Source organism: Plutella xylostella, chromosome 12 (assembly GCF_932276165.1).
Source record: "Plutella xylostella chromosome 12, ilPluXylo3.1, whole genome shotgun sequence".
NCBI classification, from domain to species: Eukaryota; Metazoa; Arthropoda; class Insecta; order Lepidoptera; family Plutellidae; genus Plutella; species Plutella xylostella.
The window spans coordinates 1,430,019-1,452,353 of NC_063992.1; the positions used below are offsets into that span (position 1 = coordinate 1,430,019).

General features: G+C 38.7%; 1 protein-coding gene across 1 annotated transcript in view; it reads left to right on the forward strand.

Annotated features, from left to right (window-relative positions):
- The window catches only part of LOC105385824 (gamma-aminobutyric acid type B receptor subunit 2), a 94,649-nt gene that overhangs the window by 70,992 nt on the left and 1,322 nt on the right, over positions 1-22,335 (forward strand). The window contains exons 5-16 of the mRNA XM_048624381.1: positions 2,955-3,067; positions 4,887-5,049; positions 12,419-12,484; positions 15,076-15,249; positions 17,736-17,984; positions 18,060-18,120; positions 18,376-18,604; positions 19,019-19,154; positions 19,683-19,771; positions 20,973-21,162; positions 21,523-21,841; positions 22,003-22,232. Of these exons, the coding sequence (XP_048480338.1) occupies positions 2,955-3,067; positions 4,887-5,049; positions 12,419-12,484; positions 15,076-15,249; positions 17,736-17,984; positions 18,060-18,120; positions 18,376-18,604; positions 19,019-19,154; positions 19,683-19,771; positions 20,973-21,162; positions 21,523-21,841; positions 22,003-22,232 (2,019 nt within the window). The remainder of the gene's footprint in view (positions 1-2,954; positions 3,068-4,886; positions 5,050-12,418; positions 12,485-15,075; positions 15,250-17,735; positions 17,985-18,059; positions 18,121-18,375; positions 18,605-19,018; positions 19,155-19,682; positions 19,772-20,972; positions 21,163-21,522; positions 21,842-22,002; positions 22,233-22,335) is intronic.

Here is a 22,335-nt window from a genome sequence, read left to right on the forward strand (position 1 = left end):
TCTCATTTCCGTTGCCTATTTTACACTTTCATGAACCAGCTAACTCACTGAACATTTTCACTTACAACTCTATCTGCAAACACTAAAAGCTCATAAACTATTGCTGTGCAAGTTCGCAAACAAACGGAGCTTATTTCCAGATACGCTGACCAGTCGTGTGGATTTGTATTCCCCGACCTAGAAACAGGGTTGTTATAAGTTTTACACCATTGTATGTTGCTCTATAGAGGGTGATTCAAAAGAGGTATTGTAATACAAAAGGGGGTGGCTCAGCTTGTTATTCTAAACAATATGTTGTACTAGTTACAGCTGTCTGTTATACAGTTACACAGTTGTACAGTTTTATCAATGAATAACTAGCCGTAGGCTTTCATTGAAGATTTTTGAAAATCATTTAATCATAATAATTCTGATGGGTTTGCGAGAGCGCGGGATTAAAGCCAAACTCACAGGAAAACCCATATGTAATACAATAATACATTCACAGTTTTGTTACAGAACAAAAAGTTATTTACAATTGCAATTTCATAATAGCTTTTCTTATCCCTCGTTAATTGTCACCATATTCGCAAAAGCACACCCATTCGCTGCGACATATCGAACACAAAATCATTCCATCGACACCTCTAACACAACGGCATAGAGTTGTGGTTAGCGCAGCTTTCCTCGACGATACAACGATCATTTATCATTCCGTAGCCATTACCGCTCTTCGATCATTAGTCACATAGTCCTGCTACTATTTTACACTTTCATGAACAGATTGCTTGTTTGTCATGTGGTTTTCAGTGTAGTCTGAAAAATTTCTTTTTAAACTCAGTTGAAATATGTTGTAAACTTTTTGGGTTGTACGTTATTTTGTATATGTATAGATCAGCGTTCACCCATCGGTATCGTACGTATCGGACAAAACAGATTTTCATAAATGTATCACGGTGTTGGCAATGCTGATAAACTGGACGCACTTGTGTGAATTTCTATACAATAAATATTAAGTGTGATGTGTCCGCTGCATGCGATGTTTAAAGGTAGAGGCTTACCTTTAAGGTGCGTTCAGAAATCAGCAACATATGGCTTCATTTCAAAACCTTGCCTTTACAACGGTATAATAATGCTTAGTGACTATTATATTGTGCAATGAATTCTTACACCGACGCGCACTAGTTACGAACTTCCCACAAATGTGCGCGGCGGGTCAAACACTCTGTCTGATACAAGTGATACACTAAGAAGGGTATCCATACCATGAAATTACATTTTCACTAACAAGCGCAACACTCAACACTGCGATGCATCTCAAACTACGACTTGTTTGATAGCGAAGCAACTGGGCTCGTTTAAATACACTCAATAGTGTGTCAATTTGGCCCCTATTAACACAGGGTTAAAAGCCAAATTGCATTGGAAAATTTAAATAGTAGTCAAACTGTTCATTACTTTAGAAGTTCCGAGACTTTCTCCTCTATTCATTTAGTTAGTATCTTTTGTTTTTAATTAAATATTTATGTTTACTTTTGTAGTGAATTTTGTACATCAGAATTTATCCTTAGATTTATCATCACAACTAAGCTAGGGAATATTGTCATGTGTAGTAGTTATACGAGTATGAGTAACATAAAATATATTTTAAAGTTAAACCCACAATCGTCAACGCTCCAAAACCGAGCTGATAACAGAATTTTTTATACATACTAGGTTCATGAAGCTAAATAACTAATCATGTCTGAAATAGTAGTTTTAAATGCTATGCTAGTTATCGAAACTGGATAATGTAACATAATCTATGCGAATACTGTATTTGTGAGTTACATGCTAAAATATAATGAGTGTTTTGTTAGTGTACGAACTAACTCGATTAATTAGTAGTGAACTTTTGGGTTGAAATCGCTTATTAACGGTTTGCATTAGTTGCATCTGTAAGTGCCAATTTCTCCATTCTCGGTTAGAGCATAACCACCCATAGTGGTTAACTTTTGACACATCTGTCATGAATTTTATATGGAGATGACGTTTAATTTATAAATCAATCCCTGTCGGTTAGATAGCCGACAATGGAGAAATTGGCACTTAAGAGTCTAACAGGTGTAGGTTAGGTAACCATTGCTATTATTATTTGGTATTTGGCATGCCAGTGCCAATTATAAGAATAAGAACCAGTGATATATGGAAAGACAATGGCAGGTGGAACTGTTTCATTGCTTACCAGTATATTATACAGGTTAAATAAAATCCTTTTTTCTTGCAATTTTTCTAAAGTAGTTCTCAAAGAGGTCACCTTTCGGCTTAGTATTACACTGTTGTAACACCCTGTATTCTCACAAATTCATATTAGAAGCAAGGCTCCATTTCATTCCAGATATAGTGGCCAAGTGTGTGCGCTTTACACAAGAGCACTCTCTGTTCCATCACTCCATAGCCCGTTGGGACGGCCGACCAATACGATTGGGTATTACGCGATAGAAGAGCAATAGTTGAGACCCAGGACTATTTATTTGTATGTGTTCAGTACGGTAGCCATGCATACTAAGTACTGTTACAATTTCCAACAATTTGTTGGAAAAATTACAATGTATACCTTTAAGTCTATACGTGAAAATTATTGAACAATATTAAAAGAAACCGTTCATTAAAAGATGTAGGTACTATGCGTACCCTACTAGTACTAACCACCGATTAGTACTCACACTAACTACCTATAACATAAAAACACACCTTCATCCTATCTATTCACCGTCTAACTCAACCCTCAATCCCCTACATAACGCTATCTCTATTTATCACCATTATTATATTCATTGTAATATGTAGGTAAGGACTATTCATATCTACTAGAACTAACCACCCGGTCGTCCGACGTCAATACTACTTATAAGACAAAAACAAACCCTCCTGACACCCACCGTCTCACTCAAACTTCTTCTCCCCTACATAACGCTATCTCGCTCCTTCACCAGGTCTCATTCGGGTCCACATCACCAGCGCTGAGTGACCGCAGTGAGTTCCCCCTGTTCTGCCGCACGGTGGCCCCGGACTCCTCGCACAATCCTGCGCGGATCGCCTTCATCAGGTAATTGGCATCACCAGTGGGGCTACCACTACTGCTGCCGCTACATGGGTTCGTTATCCACCAAGATAAACATCACTTTAATTATCGTGACTTAAAAGAATAATAAAAACGGCGTTGTAATTGGAACGCGCATTGAACGACGTCGATAACAAACACGTGTCGTGGCAGCTGGTCATTATCAATCGACAATCAAATCTGTCGTATCTTGTATAGATCTAACAATGGTAACATTTAAACGGTTAATAAGGGCTTGTTATCTTATTTTTAGATTTTCAAGTGCTAAAACTTTAAATCTGGCTTAAATCTCTCAAGAAGGGTAATCCTGTTTAATAAACAGTGACCATAAAAATTCATGGCTACGAATACTTATTGTTTTAAAACAAATACCTAGACAATTAAGCTCCTGAAAGTTGCAAACTACGAAGAACTTGCTAACGCTTAGTCAAATGCTCGATGGATCCTTGTTTATTTTACCTTTTTCCTTTGCCTTTGCAAATAAAAGAGGCGAATGAACACTCCAAGAAACTTGTAATTAATTAATTGGATAATTAACCAGCTACGTTAATATTGGGTTAGGCGGTTACTCCGACCTTAGAAGAACATTCTAGTATCGAAAAAAAGTTATAATAAAATATCGGTTAAATTGAATGCTGAAGCGATTATGACTAGCCAGGGCTAAAACACTTCTCATTCGCAATTTTTTTTTAAACCGGGTAACGAGCTATATCGCTCTTAAACAATATCTGAAATAAATGGCCATACTTATTATAGCCACAGACCTAACACTTTCTGGTATTGATCAACGATTTAATTTGCCAAAGCATTGTGTTCGAACTGAGCTCTATACGAGAGTAACAGCCACCAACAGCTGCAGCTATCGAGTCTACGAAATTGAAGCGGCACTATCCTCCGCAAACATACCTCGCACACACGCAGCGAAACTCGGAGTAACCCCCCGGTAGAACCAGCATACATACTCCTGCTTCGCTATTCCATTTATCTGGTAAAGCAAGTGATCCCTGTTTGTTCTCATCCAATCGTTGTGTAAACAACGGTGGATTACACTAACGAAGGGAGCTGTTTCTATGAGTATTGTAGATTTCATATTGCGAAATCTGGATAATCAGTTCAGTTTCAAGGTTATTCATATTGTCTGTACTACTGAATACATTAACATATTTATTTTCATTTGTTGTTACCTACTTATTTTTGAGGATTACTCAACGATTATGCAGAGATCTCTAAAAATCTACTTACTTGGTGTAGAATTAGATTATCGATGCATCTCTATCCATCTTCCCATTTGTGTTTACTATTTCTCGATAACGTGAACGGAATAGCATCTATGATCGATTGGAATACGTATGCATCTCTTAGTATCCTTTGCATTAACAAATATGGATTACAAATGTCCTTAGGTATGGGTCAAACATAACAAACATAAACATACTTTGGCCCCCTTTTTTCATTGAATAATAAGGCAATATTTATCTAAAGGACAAATGCAAGATGATTTTTCATCTTACTGAATGGTTTAAAATATTTTGCGAATTTATCACATTTTTTTTTAATCGATTATATGTTATTTATATTTAATACTGAGTAACATTGCATAAAAGTGTAACCCGTCGTTTCCACTATGTCGTCTGTTGGGCCCACGTTGGGCCGATTTTTTATCGGGTGTGCATTTTATATGTAAATCGGTATCTGCCAACACTACACAGGCGGAAAGGGGGTGTATCAGCTCATCATTTTGACCAACCACTCTTCTTCCAAAACTCACTAAGTTCACAGCTGCAATAACCCCCTCCACCCGCAGACAATACGGCTGGGACACCGTGACAGCCTTCTCCCAGAACGAGGAGGTGTACTCGCTGGCGGTCAACGAGCTGGTGACGCAGCTGGAGGCCGCCAACATCTCCTGCGCAGCCTCCATCACCTTCGCAGAGACCGACTTCAAGCAACAACTGCTGCTTTTGAAGGTATTTATTTATTTATTTATTTGATACTTTATTGTTATAGTTATAGTTATACTTTTGGCAACACCTTGTCACAAACTAAGCCGAAATGGGTTGATTCAGGGGGTCATTCTGAACAACTTTTGTTTATTTATTTAGTAGCTGTTCCCGCGAGCTTCGCTTCGCCTTAAAAAGTTTTCCCGTGGGAATTTCGGGATAAAAAGTAGCTTATGTTCTTTCTCAGGGTCTAGACTTATGTATACCAAATTTCATTCAAATCCGTTCAGTAGTTTTGGCGTGAAAGAGTAACAGACAGACAGACACAGTTATATTAATTAATATAGTTAGGATTTACTTTGGAGTACCAACAAAATTTTTTTCGACAACTTTTGGAAATTCGCGAATAATTACTACGCAAACTAGTATGGTGCTTCATGAAAAAAAAAACGTGTTTGGTTCAGAGTCATCAGCCCGTAATCGTCCACATAGGCCATTGATATCTGACTGATATCGCGCAATTATTTCCGATCCAATGAGAGGAGCATTTTTACACATTTCAGAGTCGGTTCCATAATGAAAGTTGTCCGTCAGGTATATTTACCCAGTCTTAGTACCTACACAATGTTTATAAAACATTTCACTCTCACTATAAAAAGTGTGTTGGAAAGAAAATGTAGATAATAAATTTTAAAAGTTTGTGATTACGGTTTGGCGAAACTTTTTCAAATTTATACTATCTGCCGGCAGCAGAGAAACAATGTGGCTTGGAACATAAAATAACTCTAACAACTACAAAAATAAATGGTTATTGTTGAAAATTACGCTCTGCTGGTATTTTTTAAAACAGTTAGGTACTTAGCTGCTTTAAAAAGTGTTTTGGGACTTTTAAGTCAAATTCATATTTAGTACAGACGATGAAATACTCAATACCTAACATTTTGATTTATGAAATACATATATACATGCGTTTATAGAAGGTCAACTAGAAATAAAAAATACTTCTAAAAAACTCATTTGGCTAAGTATTTTTTTCTAGATTAACGATTCGAAGTAAATTTGGTGTTCTCAACTAGCTAGGTATTTACTATTAAGTAAGTTTACTTAGTTTCAAAATATGATTTATTATTCACATACATTATTTCAATATGAACACTCATATTTAAAACCAACTACCACTTCATATAATATGATTCGAAACCAAAGCTTTCTAATATAATTACTTATTGTTAAATGTGTTGGAACAACAGTAGTTTAAAACACTTAATTCCAATGCAAACAAACAACAAATATATTCGTGGCTTTAGGATCCCGATTGGGAAGTTGTAAAACAATTTGCTCATCTCATACAATACAGGACAGAAGCGGGTAAACTTTTATCTTTGATGATTCATAAAGCTGGTAAATGAACAATGTAAATACCTATAGATATACGACACTGTGATATGTTTAAATCAGAAAATATATTCACTAAATAAGTAATATTAACAAATGTAATTGATAAATTCAGTTCAACCTGCCGCCATCAGCTCGAACACTGATAAAACTGCACCTGTATATCTAACTGGGACTAAAACCGAACATAGGTATTATAAAATATTCCTACTGGCTTTATTTTACCACAAAACTTTCGAAATAGCTGGTGGTATTCAGTAAGTTTCCTTTGAAACCAATTTCCCGTTTGCTTCTAGGATTACCTTTGCTTTGGCATGGAGTCTGTGTTCATTCTCTCAGAATGGGGAATGAACAACTCTAAAACCTGTTTCAACTGTTAAGCCTTATTTAGAAAAAACCGAGTCAGAAGAATTGGATGACCGCCTAAAGTTCCAAACCAAATTAGTTTAAAGTTTTTTTTTGCATTTGTATCGCTGTAGGTACAGGAAAATACATATGCACAGCTTCAGCAGCACACATATATTTGTTATGTATTTTTTTAAATTCTTGTTTAGTAGCGAATAAGCTTCTAGATCGAAAATCTAATCTAATTTGCAGAACATTGATTTAAGAGTTGGTTATAGAATAGGAAGGAGAAATGGTCTTTTTGCGTTTAACTATTAACGAATAACCAGAACACTACATAAATGTATGCTGCGTCTTCTTCATTTAACATTAACCGAATGTAAAATTCCTGAAACATTCCGAACACAGTCTTGAAACCCGCAAATAATTTAAATAATTAAACTCAGTTAGCAAGTGGATTGACACGGCAATACAATTAGAGAACTAATTGTATTTTCTGCAAATGTTTAGCGCAAACTCTACTGCACAAAATGACAGCGTGGAAATACAATTTAGTGAATTTAGTGACAATACTCTGGTAGTGAGATATGTTTCAGTGGGTTCCGTTGTGTTGGTAAACTAATTAGAGTTTAGAATAATACCTATATTGCTAACACACACATTATACTATTTGTACAACGATGGACCCAGTGGTGTGTTGTTCTATAGCAGTGTCTGCATTCTTCATCAAGATAGGAACTTAATATACACTGCCGGGCAATGAAAAAGTTCTATTCACAAAATTCTTACAACAAACGACCCCAATTTTTTCAAAGATTTAATTAAAAATTGGAACAAAATATTACCGATTGTAGTTGGTAATATCCAGATGCTCTGTTAATGTACTTCAATGTTGCAGAAAACCGCATTAAGCTATAGACTTTTCCGTTTACAATTAATTTGGTGCTTTTCTCAGTGTAACATTTTCATTGCCCGTGAGTGTAGTATGTGAATGTATTGTGTTTATTGAGTGTCATTTAAACTGGCATTGCTGCAGCCAATTTGTACATCTTATACATATAATTATAGTTACAGTAGATTTTCCTATTTATGTAAAATAGCCTACTTTATTGAAGGTCTCTTTGGAATTACTAATTATGAGCCAGTCTTTTGTTCCACATTGCCTATGAATAATAAGTATATCTAATACGTTCTGAATTCAAACAACAAGCAACTCCTAATATACCTATCAAGTAAGTTGGTACAAAGACTTCAAACTTGTAAGCACACACAAAGGCTCACGCTTAGATATACTTAAATTTTGTGGTTTTGAAACTGCCGGTAAGTAATTATGAGTACAAAAGCAAGTGTAAATAATGAATTTTTCATCAGTGATCGACCGAACTGATACCGGTTCGAGATAAAAATAATATTTATATCCTTGGAATATCATTTCGTTTTAACTCCGTGTCTTTTTAAAAGTGTAGAAAGTAAAATATGTTTTTTTGTGTTTCTATTTACCTTAATGTTATTTATTTAATCTAAAGCTAACTTTGCAACGAGTACAACATAAGATCATGACAAATACACGGATACCAATTTGTTTTTTTCTTTAATTGCTAAGTAAGTAAAGTTTTGTTTCTATTTCATAGTTAGCGTTATATATGTGTCGCAGCCGGATCGTATAACCCGCCGTATTACATTACGGCTGGCCGCATTACAACACAGGGCCGCTTTGTAATGCGGCGTATCAACGTTTAGCCGCATTGTCATTTCAATACGTTCTTCAATACGGCGGCCCACGTTTAGCCGCATCGTACTACTACTGAATTGTAGGGTAACCATGTCCATACTAAGCATGACATTACAGGTGAAGGATTTTTGTAATCATAATAGAGTAAATCTATCATATGGTAAGTATCAAAATACTGTTCATGGGCACTACTCGGATTGTAGGATCTTCGGAATTATTATTCTTCATCATCAACATCACTTCTGGACGTAGGCTTCTCCCAAAGCACGCCATTGGATGCGATCTACAGCTTTCCACATCCAATCATAACCAGCCACCTTTCGCAAGTCGTCACCCCATCTAGCCTGAGGGCGTCCCACACTACGTTTGCCTCGTCGCAGTCTCTTCAAGATCAAAATAACCTTTGCCGGCCACATTTATATTTTATGACCCAGTAGTATTATCTGGAAATCCGCCGACCAGCAGAATCCATGGTCACTTTAGCTGATTGATGTGCGTTATAACTTTTGTACGTTTTTCACTGTACCGCATTGATCGGAATAGAAATTATTTAATATCACGTGAAAATTGTTCTTGAAGTACTGTTTACTAGCATATTTAACACGATTTCTTCGTTTTAATCATCTTCAAATATCTGTATCCAACGCCATTATTGTTGTTATGTGAAGCAGCGCCAGGAGTGTTAAAAATCAAAACTAAAATCTTTCAAAGCGGCGGCTAATCTCTCGCCGTATTACATAACGGCCAGCCGTATTGAATGATGTATGATGCCGAATACAATCCGGCGCATTATCATGCAGCCGTATTCAATACGGCTAAACGTTGATCCGCCGCATTACAAAGCGGCCCTGTCTTGTAATGCGGCTAGCCGTCATGTAATACGGCGGGTTATACGATCCGGCTGCGACATATGTATACATATACGTAGAGTTCTCACTCTACGTATAAGGACCGGTTTCAACTCGACCACTAATAAAATGTCACCCTGATTTCGAAACGACGATGCCTCGCTTTTAAACGTCAATCAAACTCGTGATCTACGAGTAAAGTAGTCTTAACTCAAGTTCGGCTTAATCTAAGTTTATTTTAAGTGATTAACTGAGAAGTTCGCAACACATGTTCAATGGGTGTTTGGTGTTTGTAATTCAGTGCTTGTCACAAAGGAGCGTAAAGTCATGCATAATAAATATAGATAAGTATAGGCATCTTGATGAAACCGCTTTAGATGGTTGGATAGGTTATTATTAATTTACACCTTTTCATATTTTTTTTAGTTTTGGTCTACTTACACTGGTAACTAATTCTATGATTTTTTTTTCAATGGCATGTACATTGTACAAGTAAGGTAAATTTTGCTTTTTAACCAACCTTAACATACCAAACTAAGTGCCAATTTCTCCATTCTCGGTAGAGCATAACCATGGAGTAGTGGTTAACTTTTGACACGTCTGTCATGAATTTTATATGGAGATGACGTTTAATTTATAGATCAATCCCGGTCGGTTAAATAACCGACAATGGAGAAATTGGCACTAAACCCAAGAAACTGTACGAAACTCTCCTGTCTACACAATGACTAGTAAGGTAGCATACATGTATGTAAGTAGGGAGATGCGAAAGATTTGCACATGACTCGCTGAAAAAAAAACACTCGTATGTCACTGAACTCAATCGACGATTTTCTGCTTAACTTTCGTTTTCCACGTATTGTAATAACAATATAACTCGCCGATAGCGCAACGTAAGTGTAAAATGGGCTTTATAAAAACAATAGAAAACGCTACTCTGCTCCGCTCCGTGTCTCCGCACAATTTGTTTCGATGAACGGATCGTTTAAACATAATAGGTACCTACTAGTGTACTGTAAGTAAAAAGTACTGCAGAATATACCACCGAGAAATGTATCACGGAGTACCGACGAACAAAATTTCGATCAACAATGAACCGACACATCATTTTTTAAAAGACAAAAGACTACGAATAACTGCAACTACTGATAGAAAGTAGGTAGAGACAACAGATAACGACACCCCGCAAGTAGACAAACACCAACTGAAACATGTATTTTTTTAATATGTAATAAAAATGATAAAACGTACCTACAAGTCATTTTTATGAATTTTCTATATTTTTTAATTCCTTCTATAAGGATTTCCATTATATTTGTTTGATAAATTCAACGCACCACTACTTCTGTATTCATTGCACTCAGTAGAATGTTAATATTAAATGATTGGACGGCGAAAATAGCACTGCTCTTTCGCATATACCCACTTTTCAAGTATATGCATTTCGGCACATGCATAATAATATTATACTATTACTAGTAAGTCTATTCCTACACCTATTTAGCCTACGAGCTTAATTATCATCTACCGTGGTCAATTTAAGTCACATTGAAAATTTAGGCGAGGTAATTTTGAATAAACTCGTCGAAAAGGTCGTTCCCAATTATAATATTTTCAGAGGTCCATAAAAATATACACCGACCAATATAGTAGGTATATTGCTGACTCATGCTGAAATTAGTGAAGTACCAACATGGCGAACAGAAGGTTCTTTTGTTTTGCAAATCTATTGTTTCATGCCGCCGCTTGTTCCGAACCGAGCCAGTAACTTTATTTTGTTAGCCGCGAGCTGTTGCAATGTTTGGTTTCGGTTTAATTAAAACTAATACTTGGTGTACCAAGGCTTGATTGAGACACTAAATTAATACGTTGTTATGTAGGTCAGTATACTCTGTGTATCTACTGAGTAGATATCTACGCATTAATTTAGGTGGAGCCGTGGCATCGTAATGGATTAAGCCTCTACCTCTCATTCCAGAGGTTGTGAGTTCAAATCTTAACAATGTATACATATTATTTAAATATTTAAATTACTTACATTTTTGTACTAACAAACTTCTTTATATTCCATTACACATTGATAGTCAGTTATTTTGTCATGGTACAAAAGATTAGAGGATACCGTACAAAAAAAAATCCTTCGAAATACCCTTTTCTATATAGGAAGTAAATTAATACATATTATTAGTTTAAGCAAAAAAGAGCGGTGGTAGCTCAGTCGGGTAAGCGCCCGCTTCTCACGCCAGAGATGCGGGTTCGATCCCGGCAGTGACATGTACCAAGAGTTCTTTTAACTTAAGTACAATGTATACCATCGCTCTTACGGTGAAGGAAAACATCGTGAGGAAACCTGCATATCTAGATCTAGCACATCTAGATATGTGAACCCACCAACCCGCAGTGGACCAGCGTGGTGTGGAAATGGTCCAAGCTTAGGTAGGCAGTTTAGACCTTGGGGATATGCACAAAGGTTCCATTCGAGAGAGCCAGGTGCAGGTACTTACACCCCCACAGAGAATAGAATAGAATAGAATAGTTTAAGCAAATTTTTATGCAATTTTCATGAGTTTTCACTGTTTTATTTTCACAAACTATAAAACCTTTGCTACACTCTGAAAATGAATAACGACATGGGTAATTAACAGTCCACAAGACGGATTACACTTTTTTTAAGAGTGGATGAATGAGTATACTTTTTTAGCGTTGAAAGTAGATAGATTGTTCGGGAATGATCCAGCACAAGCTACAAAGGAAACCCTTCTTTGTTTCTACCCCATAGGGATTAAAAAAATAAATTAACTGCCTCCTGTATTCAATGATTGCTGTGGGATTATAAGAGCTTACTTTAATCTGCCTTTGTACCTGTTATATACGGTCGAGTCTTGTCATGTGTACCTTATAAACACGATGTAATCTGCTCTGCTGTCGAAAGTTTTATTGGAATCAGAGGTAAATGGAAATCGAAACATACTCATTACCCTAGACCCTAGGGTTAAATCACTCATTATTTAAATAACGCAGTACCGAAATACTTATAAAAACTCAATTCTAACTTAAACCTGTTTCCTTTTTTCAGGAGTTGGATACACGAATAATAATAGGAAGCTTCTCCCAAGAGATGATACCGAAAATATTTTGTGAGGTGAGTGAGAATCCTGCTATAATTGCTTAATTAATTACCGAAACAAGACAGACCCTGGGGTCCTCCGAAAGATGCCCGTGTAATAATGTTGGGACGGGGAAGCCGAATGGCCATTTATTCTCGTTTTTGTAAACGAAAAATAAATTATGCGTAACATTCTCATGTTTCCTTAACATCTGTTTAATGTTACCTTCGTGAAGTTTTTGTTAAATAACTTGGATTTTCCGGGTACTTTACCTTAAACGATTGGACGGTGTATCAGTAAGGAAATGCGTCCCTAACATTCATTATTGGATGAAACCGTTTTATCGTTGGAATCCTTGTAGTAGTGAAAATAATTCTTATAGTAAACCCCAAGGCATAATCAATTAAAACATAAAGCTAATTAAAACTAAAGTAATCTGAAATACCACCCATTCACTGGTTCGAAAATAATTATAAGAGAAACTTTTTCAAAGGGTTTAATGAATTGCCCTCAACATATTTCAAAATTCCTTAAACGCAAATCAATAGTCGGAAAACATTGAATAATTGTGTTTGAACTTAGGTGAACTATCTGATTTACCTATTGAACTGAATTTACCTGAACTCAATAGATAATTAAAGCAGTAATTACTAATTAGTATGATTTGCGAAAATACTCGATACTCGTCCGACATAATACCTTTTGTTGGTGCTTTGATACCGCCCGGACTATATTTCATCACTCTCATAACCCAATAAGTCGAACATCCGACACAACTGGATAAGGTTATAATGCAAAACCGTTTATTATACAGTATCGACAATACACACACTGCATAATATAACTATGAAACGATTTATGTTCTGTTCCTAAAATTCAATTTCGTTAATATCGACGACCGAATGGCGTAGTGGTTAGTGACCCTGACTACTGAGCCGAAGGTCCCGGGTTCGATTCCCGGCTGGGGCAGATATTTGTTTAAAGACAGATATTTGTACTCGGGTCTTGGGTGTTGATATTTATATTTAGTATCTATCTATCTATGTATTTGTGTAGATATATCAGCTGTCCGACACCCATAACACAGGTTCTGCCTAGCTTGGGGTCGGATAGCCGTGTGTGAGATGTCCCCACATATTTATTATTTATTTATTATTATTATTTAATATTCTGTTTAGTTACAACAAAACTAGACAGTTCCTAAGAACTTTGCGCTTAACGGTCCAACAATGGGTTTGGCTGTAGCGGGAGCTTGCATTAAACTTCCCAGTTTACTAACGGTTAAGCCACCTCCAATATACCAATACCTGGGGGTTCACTACAGAAATTTGTAAATCGAACGAGAGTTGTCACGCAATCGGTATGTTTAATGCAACGAGGAGCGGTGGTAGCTCAGTCGGGTGAGCGCCCGCTTCTCACGCCAGAGATGCGGGTTCGATTCGCGGCGCTAACATGTACCAATGAGTTCTTTGAATTTAAGTACAATGTATACCATCGCTCTTACGGTGAAGGAAAACATCGTGAGGAATCCTGCATATCTAGATTAAGCACATCTAGATATGTGAACCAACCAACCCGCAGTGGACCAGCGTGGTGGGAAAGTGGTCCAAGCTTAGGAAGGCAGTTTAGACCTTGGGGATATGCACAAAGGTTCCATTCGAGAGAGCCAGGTGCAGGTACTTACACCCCCACAGAGAATAGAATAGAATGCAACGATATAGAGTCGTGGTTAGCTCCTAATCTTCGTTTTCTCTAAGTTTCGGATCGCGGCGCTAACCTCGACTTTATCTCTTTGTATTAGGTGTGCCGCTTGCATGACAGCTCTCGTTCGTTCGTTCATTTCTATAGTGACCACCTACACTAGTGCTTTTAGCCAAACTTGTCCCAGCCACTATGGTCTTAGTTAAGTACTTGACTTAGAACGTAATCTCCAAAGTCTTGAAGTAATCCCTGACGCGGTTGACTTGACACGTTTTAAAATTAATCACAAACTATCGGTCCCCGCGAGCTTTTCTCCGATATAAAATTAATTTTCTCGAAAAAATCCGGGCTAAAAATTTATATCTTAGACGACACTTGAAAATAATTCAGCTTTGTAGATCGACCTTTCTCGAGTTTTCACTTATCTACAACCTACAATCGAGAGGTGCTTTTTATATTAATTCATAGTAGCTTTTCTGTTCGTGTTAGACCCTATCTACTACTGTTATCCAGTTATTTTAGTCCAGATCTTTAACTTTATTCGTCACAAGCGTACTTGTTACTTCTTGTGTTCAAGTACACCGAGCCAGCTACTATACAGTGTGTTCCTAAAGTAGTATAATAAGGCAAAAGATAAATCATCCCAAATCCTAAAAACCTATAATATAACCCTCTTTGTGGAAACAGTCGACTGGCCGTCGATTCACCCTGTAGAAATAATAACATCATCCTTCACCATAAAAAAACGCGGACTTGGATGTATTTATTTATTTATAGACACTTTATTGTATACAAAAAAAATACAGACAAAAACATGGCTTATTGCCAAAAAGCAATTTCTTCCAGCCAACCTTTGGTTGTTGGAAAACTACAGTGAATATACGAAACTCATTTATACTCAATGTCTCAATGTCCTTCACCCCAGGCGCACCGGCTAGGCATGTGGGGCGCCCAATACGCGTGGCTGGTAGCGGGCGCGCCCCCCGCCCCCCGCGCCGCCCCGTGTGCGCGCGCGCAGCTGCAGCAGGCCATGGAGGGGCTGGTGCTGGTGGACGCGCACCGGGGGATGGCCAGGGACCAGGTGTCTTATGCTGGTTTGGTGAGTTTAATAAATTTTGGCTAGAATATTTCAAATCAATTGCGTATCATGATCGCACCGAGGCTAGGATACGGAGAAATGCAAGAAATCTAAACACTTACTGTGTCTTATGCAGGTTTAGTGAGTTTAAAGAAAGCTAATAGGTATTTACTGTCAAGCGATCATGATATGCGCCGAGGTTACAATACGGAAAAATGGTACAAATGTAAACACGAGAGAGTAAAATATTTATCATTTTACACACTACGCTACGAATTGTAGTAGCAACTGGCCTACGTCGCTTCGTAGCAAGTCTACGTAACCTCGTAGCAAACTCGTAGCGTCTCCCGTAGCATTCGTAGCGCTAGTCGTAGCAACGAGCTTGTAAGAGTGGTGGTGGCTGGTGGCGCACCCCCCCCCCCGCCCCCCGCGCCGCTGCAGCAGGCCATGGAGGGGCTGGTGCTGGTGGACGCGCACCGCGGGATAGCGGGGGACCAGCTGTCTTATGCTGGTTTAGTGAGTTTCAAGAAATTTTAGCAAGAGTATTACGTCAAGCTAGCGATCATGATACGCGCCGAGGCTACGATACGAAGAAAGACACTCACGGGCAATGAAAAAGTTCCATTGAGAAATTCACCAAATTACTTCTAAACGGAAAAAAACTAACTTAATGACGCATTCTGCAATATTTAAGTATACATATTTTACTGCGCATCAGAATATTACAAACAAAAAACGCAAATATTTCAACAATTTTTCTGTTAGGGCCATTTGGTGTCTGCATTATGTAAGTGGGACTGTTTTTTTGCACGTGAGTGTAATACAAAGGTAAAGTCGGCTAAAAACGATTTTAAAATGTACCTATTTATTTTACTTTTCCACTCTTGGCAACGTTACAAATTGTAGTAGCAACTGGCCTACGTAACTTCGTAGCGCGTCTCGTAGCATTCGTAGCACTAGTCTTGCAACGGGCGTGTAAGAGTGGTCGTGGCTGGTGGTGCCCCCCCCCCCCCGTGTGCGCGCGCGCAGCTGCAGCAGGCCATGGAGGGGCTGGTGCTGGTGGACGCGCACCGGGGGATAGCGCGGGACCAGGTATCTTATGTCTTATGCTGGTTTGGTGAGTTTAATTTTTTTTTTTTCAAGAATAATATGTCAAATCAATTGCGTATCATGATCGTAAGGGATTGGGCGGGATCAGGCGTCTTATGCAGGTTTGGTGAGTTTAAAGAAAGCTAATATTTACTATCAAACCTTCATGATACGCGACGAGGCTACAATACGGAAAGATGGTACAAATGCTAAGTCGACTAAACACGAGAGTAACATATTTTTACACAGTACGCTACGAATTGTAGTATTAGCAACTGGCCTACGTAACTTCGTAGCACTCTCGTAGCGCTTCTGCAGCTGCAGCAGGCCATGGAGTGGCTGGTGCTGGTGGACGCGCACCGGGGGATAGCCAGGGACCAGGTGTCTTATGCTGGTTTGGTGAGTTTAAAGAAATTTTTGGAAGAGTATTACGTCAAGCTAGCGATCATGATACGCACCGAGGCTAGGATACGGAGAAATGATACAGATGTAAACTCAGCTGAACAGGATTTTAAAATCTAATCGCTTTTACACACTATAATATACGCTGCGTATTGTAGTAGCAATTAGCCTGCGTCGCTTCGTAGCAAGTCTACGTAACCTCGTAGCAAACTCGTAGCGTCTCTCGTAGCGCTTCTCATAGCATTCGTAGCAACGGGCGTGTAAGAGTGGTCGTGGCTGGTGGCGGGCGCGCCCCCCGCCCCCCGCGCCGCCCCGTGTGCGCGAGCGCAGCTCCAGCAGGCCATGGAGGGGCTGGTGCTGGTGGACGCGCACCGCGGGATAGCGGGGGACCAGCTGTCTTATGCTGGTTTGGTGAGTTTCAAGAAATTTTAGCAAAAAATACGACGTCAAGCTAGTGATCATGATACGCGCCGAGGCTACGATACAGAGAAATGCAAAAAATGAAAAAAAGATTTAAAAATGTAAAATTTCTTCAGGTGTCTTATGCAGGTTTGGTGAGTTTAAAGAAAGCTAATATTTGCTATCAAACCTTCATGATACGCGACGAGGCTACAATACGGAAAGATGGTACACATGAAAAGTCGCCTAAACACGAGAGTAACATATTTTTATATAGTACCCTACGAATTCTACTTTGTACTGACCTACGTCGCTTCGTAGCAAGTCTACGTAACTTCGTAGCAACCTCGTAGCACTTCTCGTAGCATTCGTAGGGCTAGTCTTGCAACGGGCGTGTAAGAATGGTCGTGGCTGGTGGCGGCTAGGCTAAACGAATTATTATAGCAATAGGCCTACGTCGCTTCGTAGCAAGTCTACGTAGCTGCGTAGCGAATTCGTAGCGCTTTTCGTAGCAATCGTAGCAAATGTCGTAGCCACCGCCGTAGTAAGATTATAACCTCATCCGACCGCTAATAAATCTTACATATATTTTATCATCATGTCTTATATCCCACCAGACAAACGAAATGTTCAAGCAAGAGATGTCCACCGCCGGAGTCCCGATGTCTCCGTACGCCCCTCAGACGTACGACGCGGTGTGGGCCATCGCCCTCGCGCTGAGCCGCGCTGAGCAGACCTGGAGAGCCTCCGAGAACCAGGGGAATGATGGCAGCAAGCTGGGGCTGGGGTACTTTGACTATAATAGGAAGGATATGGCTGAGGAGTTTCTGAGCCAACTGGGGAATCTGAGTTTTTTGGGAGTTTCGGTGAGTGGGTATTTTATTTATTGCGTTTATGGGTATTTTTGTGAGATCTAGTTTATAGTGTATAACTTTTTTCAGGGCCCAGTATCGTTTAATGGAGCTGACAGGATCGGGACATCAGCTTTTTATCAAATACAAGGTAAGAATATCTAATATATTTTCTTTCGAGTCACTTTCTACATCATCATAATACATCTATGTTAAGTTTAGTCATTCAATAATACCATGGAAATACAACGTGTGAACTTTATCTTATATCTTATCAGACGCCTCGCTCACATTTAATATTCGGGTCCCACTATATCTTTAACTACGAGCGAGATACTTGATGATGGTTCACTCGATCGTATCTGAAGCTGAATAATAACAACCTTACAACCTATCTAACCCCCAGGCGGCAGACCAAAAACCGTGGCCCTCTACACTCACGGCCGCGAGATCCTCTGCTCCGAATGCTCCAAGGCGCAGTGGGCGGGCGGCGTCCCAGCCGCGCGGCGGGTGCTGGTGCTCCGAGTGGACTCGGTCTGGGCGCCGGCCCGGGTCGCCGTCACCGCGCTGGCTGGCTGTGGCGTGGCGCTGGCGCTGGCGTTCTTGGCGTTTAATTTGCATTATAGTAAGCGGAGGTATGTGGGTTTGAGTTTTGCTGGAAGATTTTAGGGTTGTCTTTTAGGCTATAGTAATTTATACATTGTTATGTTGATAGCCAAGTACTTGGTGCTCCGTTTCTTACAGGTTGATATTGTATATTGTATTTTACCGATAGTGGAATAAGTAAACTGCCACAGGACTATTCGTATAAGCTATGAAGATGTAGGTTCCTGTTAGAAAATTTAGAAGACAGTTTGACCTTCGCCTTAATTAGAAGTACCTAAAGTAAAGTAAAGTAAGTGGCAAATTTTCCTGTCTTTCGTTTTAAAAATAGTTTCTGTATCCCTTTCCCTTTCTGTCTTGCCCTTAACGTAAGGGTTCCTTCCGGCCCTTTATTGCTAGCTTTCATCTTGTTTCACAGGCTTCATTTAGTTCTTTCTCAATTCCAGATCGATCAAGTTATCGTCCCCGCGGCTCAACAACATGACTCTCATTGGGTGTGTCCTGGTTTACACGTCGGTGGCGCTTCTCGGCGTGGATAACGCTATTTTGCCGTCCTATATACCGTTCTCGGCTATGTGCACCGTAAGTGGCCACTGTTTATTAGCGTAGGGTTATATAATAGTGACGAAGACGAAAAATAATCACCTGTTATTTTGCCTTTGTCAGTTTATACCTGACATAGGTAATAACTACGTGATCGTTCCTGAAGTGGGTTGCGATTACACTTTTCTGCTTTGTCAAACTAACCAACTGCAAATCTTTGAAATATAATGAATAGGCGGTTTGATAGTTTGACCAGGTAAAAAAGTACATTGGCTGCCAATGCCAAACTACCAAGTGGTTTGAACCAACTTTTCATTAATAGGTATATTTTTATTATAATTGTCTTGATCGTAATAGCTTTTTTATAGTACGCACTCATTGATAGAGTAGGTATGTAACTATCATTAAACTTCAGTATCGAACAGCTGTTATTTTTGACCCTTTGACCTTTTGCTTCCCGAAGTCGCGATGAGCACGATACACTATAGATTTTTACTGTGTCTGATTTAACGGGATTTAACCGGTTAATATGTTAATGTATATTCAGAGAAAGAAACCTATTTCCAGGGCAGAGTGTACATACTATCGGCTGGGTTCTCTCTCGCTTTCGGATCAATGTTTGCGAAGACCTATCGAGTTCATCGAATATTCATAAGGCAAGTATAAATAGGCTAACTACTAAATAGGATATGACTACTAATTAATTTGGAACTGTCACTGCGTGCGTTCGCAACACATAGAGTGGCAACGTTAACTTTGCAACAGCAACATGTTCCCATAAAGTTATAACGTCAGTTTATTACTTCTTCTATACATATGTATGTGCCAATAGAAATTCAAGTTTATTGGGACAATACAAACTACTGTTATTTCTAATGTCTGACACTGGTGATGCGAACCGTCCTATTCTTTTTTTTATTCATTTAGTGCTACCAGTTAAATAAAATCCATATTTTACCTGTTTCAAAGTTAACGTTGTCAGACTGTTCTCACGCTTGGTGATAATGGCAATGTCCACGAATCATCATTATATCCGTTTTAATCTTTCGCATGAATTATAAGTCTCATTAGTGATAACTCTCTGCGATTTCGCCATTTCCCGTAAAAGTTTGTTTTTGTTGTGATCACTATCGTTATAAATTCCATAATTATTCAATTCATTGCTAGAATTCACAATAACGCCAGTGACAGGAAAGGATATAGGTTTAACTGTGGTGGCGTAACGGACTCTGAATTTCACTGTAATTTATCTTTATACTAATTAAATACTTAGTTACGTGAAAATACAAACTTAGTAGTGGTAATACTCGCTTCGGACAAAATTTTAATCTCTTACACTGCACTTCAGCATGGCTAACCGGATTGTAGAGAATAATCCGGATGACAGAAATAAATGGTATTATAGAATGGGGATTTTGTGTCCTACCTGGTACTTTTGTAGGATTTTCGAGGAACACAGCCATTATATTACGAGTCTAATTAGGTGCCTCCTGCCAATCTACTCTGCTCTTTAATGTCGTTATGTACGTTGGAAACAGGTGACACATAGAATGGTTCATCTGCAGTAAACATCTAAAAGATAAAAGCTGTTCAGAATGACCAGTTTCGCCACAATAGCTTTGTCACACGGTTGTTGTTGTGAACGTTGCGTTAGCCTTTGTCGACTACATTGAGCTACATAAATGAATCGGAAAGACGTGCCAATGATGCATCGTATGTATGGCATCGCTCTTAGTATTGGTCATAGAGTACTTTTAAGTATTGGTATGGTGTCGCTCCTACTTACAACTGCAAATACCTATTTTATCAATAAAATAAAACAACAATAACAACCTAACCACTTCCCACCATCCCCAGCAACCGCAGCGGAGTATGCAAGACCAAGCTGCTGCAGGACACTCCCCTCATCTCCCTCGTGTGTGCGCTGCTCATCATTGACGGACTCATCGTGACTCTGTGGGCTACTACGGACCCCATGGAGAGGCAGCTGAAGAATCTGACTGTGGAGATGAGTCCTGACGACCGTAGCGTCGTTTATCAGCCGCAGGTGAATATGGAAGACGATTTTGTTCAAAACGTAGGTTTAAACTACGTACAATTTTATTGGTAACTAGTCTACCAAACCTACTAGTCCCCAATTTAAAAGTTCTTTAAACCAGTACATAAATTAACTATTTATAATTATACTTGTTACAGTAATTTTTACACAATGTTATGCATTTATGATGATTGGTTTGATGTAATTTTCCGATACAATATTTTTGTTTTCATTATTGTCATTAATTGTTTTTGTATTTTGAACCCTTTTTATTTAATGTTGGTGGCTACAAAATCGCTCTAATTCTTGGTGTAAAGTCATCTTACCTAGGTATAAGGTATAATGTTTTTTTTTTTACATTTCTTACAGATCGAAGTCTGCAAATCGCAAAACACTACAGGATGGCTGCTAGCCCTATACGCCTACAAGGCTCTATTCCTCATAGTCGGGGTCTACATGGCTTGGGAGACCAGAAATGTCAAGATCTCAGCCTTAAACGACTCCAAATACATCGGCATAAGTGTATATTCCGTCGTTATTACGAGTATTAGTGTCGTCGTCATTGGGACAATCATTTCTGAAAGAGCTACACTGGCCTACATCACGATCACAAGTCTTATTCTTATAACAACGACCTCGACTTTATGTTTGCTGTTCTTGCCGAAGATTATCGCTATTAGGAGTAAAAGTAAGTATCTGCATACTGTCTATTAATATAACACTGTAAAATTATAAGCCAGACTATGGGACTACTTATAGGAATCTAACTTTTCTTATTCCTCCAAATACGAAAATATTTCCAGATCAAAGTTAATTCATGATTCTAAGATTTAAAATATTATTTTTCAGGTGAAGACGACCCTGTGATACAAAGCATGGGTCTCCGACTAGAATGTAAGACAAGGAGGTTTGTGACAGACGACACACAAGAGCTACACTTCCGGATAGAGATCCAGAACAAAGTGTACAAGAGGGAGGTAGCAGCGTTAGACAAGGAGATCGGGAGACTGGAGAAATTACTATTGGAACCACTGGAGTCGACCAGCAGTTCAAACGCATCTATTTCATTGCATAGGCGGGTAAGCATCTGCATCAATTTCATTATGGTTAATGGTAAACCGTGGAGAGGTTTACCAATAACATACCAATTAACAAATGACTTTAAAATATACTTGAGCATTT